The sequence below is a fragment of the Sciurus carolinensis genome, chromosome 17, assembly GCF_902686445.1.
Source record: "Sciurus carolinensis chromosome 17, mSciCar1.2, whole genome shotgun sequence".
In the NCBI taxonomy this organism is placed as follows: domain Eukaryota; kingdom Metazoa; phylum Chordata; class Mammalia; order Rodentia; family Sciuridae; genus Sciurus; species Sciurus carolinensis.
In genome coordinates, this window is record NC_062229.1 from 8004075 (window position 1) to 8006982 (window position 2908).

Consider the following 2908-nt stretch of genomic DNA (forward strand, 5'->3'; position numbering starts at 1 on the left):
TCAATGAAATAAAAATAATAGGATAAAATTAGGTACTCACACTGAATTTTTCGGCAATAAAATAAACCAAATTACTTTTAACAGAGCTTGTTTAGATAATATAGTAGAACTTTAAGGTTAGATCAAAACATAATAATTTGAGCTAAAGATTAGTGCCTATTTTAATTAGCAGTTCAGTAAAATAAGCTTAAAACAAAAGAGAGTCATTATGCTAACAATAGTCTGACACCAAATGGTAAACAAATTCAGTAGGATGAAAAAGGGAAATATCTTTCACTGTAATATGCTTATGTGAGTAATTTTAAGTAAATATAAAAAGTAGATCTTAATGTACCCACTATGTGTGAAAGTGTGATTAATGACAAATCTTATGGTAATTTCTCGGTAACATGTATCTTATTTTTAATCCTGCTTTACTTAATACTATAAAAGAAGAGTTAAAATAAATCTGAGCAGAATTTGCTTCAAGTTGCTCCAGAGGTTCATGTCATTCCTCTGTGCTGACTCCACCCGTCCTTTGGGGACACTGTGAGTTGCTGGGGCTGGCTCCTAGCACCCTATTGCAAACAAGTGCCTTGTATCAATTTGTTATGTAAGTTAGTCACGAGTGACTGAGACAGCAGCTGTATATCTGAGGGCCACAACTCAATGCACCACAGAGATGTGGTCTGCTTCACTCATGGAAAGGTTACCACCTGTGGACCCATGGAAGGACACATGGGTTCTGTCTCTGAAATCATGTCCAAGTGAGACACCTGACCTCAGTTACTTCTGCAAAATCCTGAGGACCTAGAGATCCAGTCCCAGGATGAGATCCCCTCATAGAGGAGGGAATGTAGTACCACTCTCTGTTCTATCACATTCTCTGCCATTGAATCATTGTAATGAACCTTGTTTTATTAATCAAGCTCATTAATATTAGGTTTTCTTTTCCTTACTAGAACTCAAGACATCTTCACTGATGAGCTTCACTGTCCCATCACACCAATGACATCATCTAGTTATGAAAATTTCATCAACAATGAAACTGAGTGTGGTAGATGCTAGTGTTACCTTAGATGTGCATGGTTTGCCAGTACCAGGTCTCAGTGCGTATTTCTTAGGTCATGAATGCTTAATCCTTTGCTTCACAGTAGTACTACACTAGATTGTACTTCTATTGCTCCTAAACACTTAAGCAGGCAAACACTATTTGTAAAATATGACAATAACTATGCTTAAATATTTTCCTGTTATCTCCAACCTCACATTGCCTTCTTCTGAGCAGGCAAAAATGGTTACATTGGAGTCTCTTCCACAGGTTCTGCAGCTATGGAAGTCAAGCCAGGAAGCATTATTTGGAGAATAGGAATTATGGGTCAAAGAACAGAGAGCATAACAAAAGCAAAGTTAGGTTCCAGCCAAGTTAAAATGCACCTAGTCATTACTTGGTCATTGTAGGTTACTATGGTGGAAGAAGTTTAAGTTATCTGGTTCACAAAGAACTTGTCAATTAAATATGCTTTAGAAACCCAAATTCAAATCATGAAACATTATAGTAAAGATGCTGTCCTACTAATGAGTTTCCTCAAGGCTTCTTTCATATCTCTGTTCCTCAGGCTGTAGATAAAGTGGTTCAGCATTTGTGGAACCATAGAGTATATCACTGAAGCCACTGCAGTCTTTCTGGGGTAGTCAGAGAATTCATTGCTAATGTACACCCCAAAAGCTGCCCCATAGATCAAGGAGACAACAGACAGGTGTGACCGACAGGTGGAAAAGGCTTTGTGCTTTCCTTCAGTTGATGGCATTCTCAAGACAGAGGACACAATGTGAGTATAAGAGATAATGATCCCAGAGAGAGGAAGACCACCGAATATGCAAGCTGCAATATATATAAGGATGTTATCAATGAGGGTGTCAGAACAGGAGAGCTTAATCATCTGAGCAAGTTCACAGAAGAAGTGAGGGATCTCCAGGTCTGTGCAGAAGGACAACCGCAGCAGCATCAGACTGTGCAGCAAGGCATCCATAAAGCTGATGCACAAAGAGAAGAGAATCATAAGAACACAGAGGTGCAGATTCATGATGACTGTGTACCTGAGTGGATGGCAGATGACCACATAATGGTCATAAGACATCGCTGCTAGGAGGAAGTTTTCCATTCCAACAAAAACCAGCGCAGAGTAGACCTGGGTGAGGCAGCTTGTGTAACTGATGGTCTTACTCTGTCTTTGGATGTTCACCAGTATCTTTGGAACTGTGATGGTGCTTAAAGATATGTCAGTAAAAGACAGGTTGGAGAGAAAGAAATACATAGGGGTGTGGAGGTGGGAGTCAGAGCCGATGACGAGGATGATGAGCAGGTTTCCCAGGACAGTGACCAGGTACATGGACAGGAACAGTCCAAAGACAATGAGCTGCAATGCTGGATCATCTGTCAGGCCAAATAGTAGGAATTCTGAAACTGCTGTTTGGTTTCTGGGTTCCATGTTGTTGGTGAATCTCAAGGAAAAGGTGGTGTGAAAAATAAAAATACATAGGAACAGCATTAGCAACATTATTTGGGAATATGATAGCAATGCAAATTCTTGATCCCTCCATTGGACTCACTGCTGATAAACTCTGTAGATGAAGACTTGCATTCTAAGCTTCAACAAGCCCCCTGGGTGGCTTTGATATGTGCTGAATTCTCGGAAACATTTATTAGAAACAAAGCTGTATCATTAATACTGTGAACTCAAATGTATGTTCAAACATCTTCCTCTGCTACTTTCTCCTTCCTTCCCTATCCACTCACTTCTTTCTCTCACCTCATTTATTGAAATGTTTGTTTTACTAAACATCAACTGTTGCATCTACTGAGTTAGGTGCTGTGAATAAAACAATGTATAAGACATGACTATTCAATTAGAATTAGTCTGTACCT

The 2908-nt window shown here is 39.4% G+C and overlaps 1 protein-coding gene across 1 annotated transcript; it reads right to left on the reverse strand.

The window, feature by feature from the left end:
- Positions 1-1532: 1532 nt before the first annotated feature.
- Positions 1533-2489, reverse strand: LOC124967932 (olfactory receptor 7G2-like). The gene has a single exon (XM_047530363.1). The coding sequence runs from the start codon at positions 2469-2471 to the stop codon at positions 1533-1535; it is 939 nt and encodes a 312-aa protein (XP_047386319.1). The 5' UTR covers positions 2472-2489.
- Positions 2490-2908: the final 419 nt, after the last annotated feature.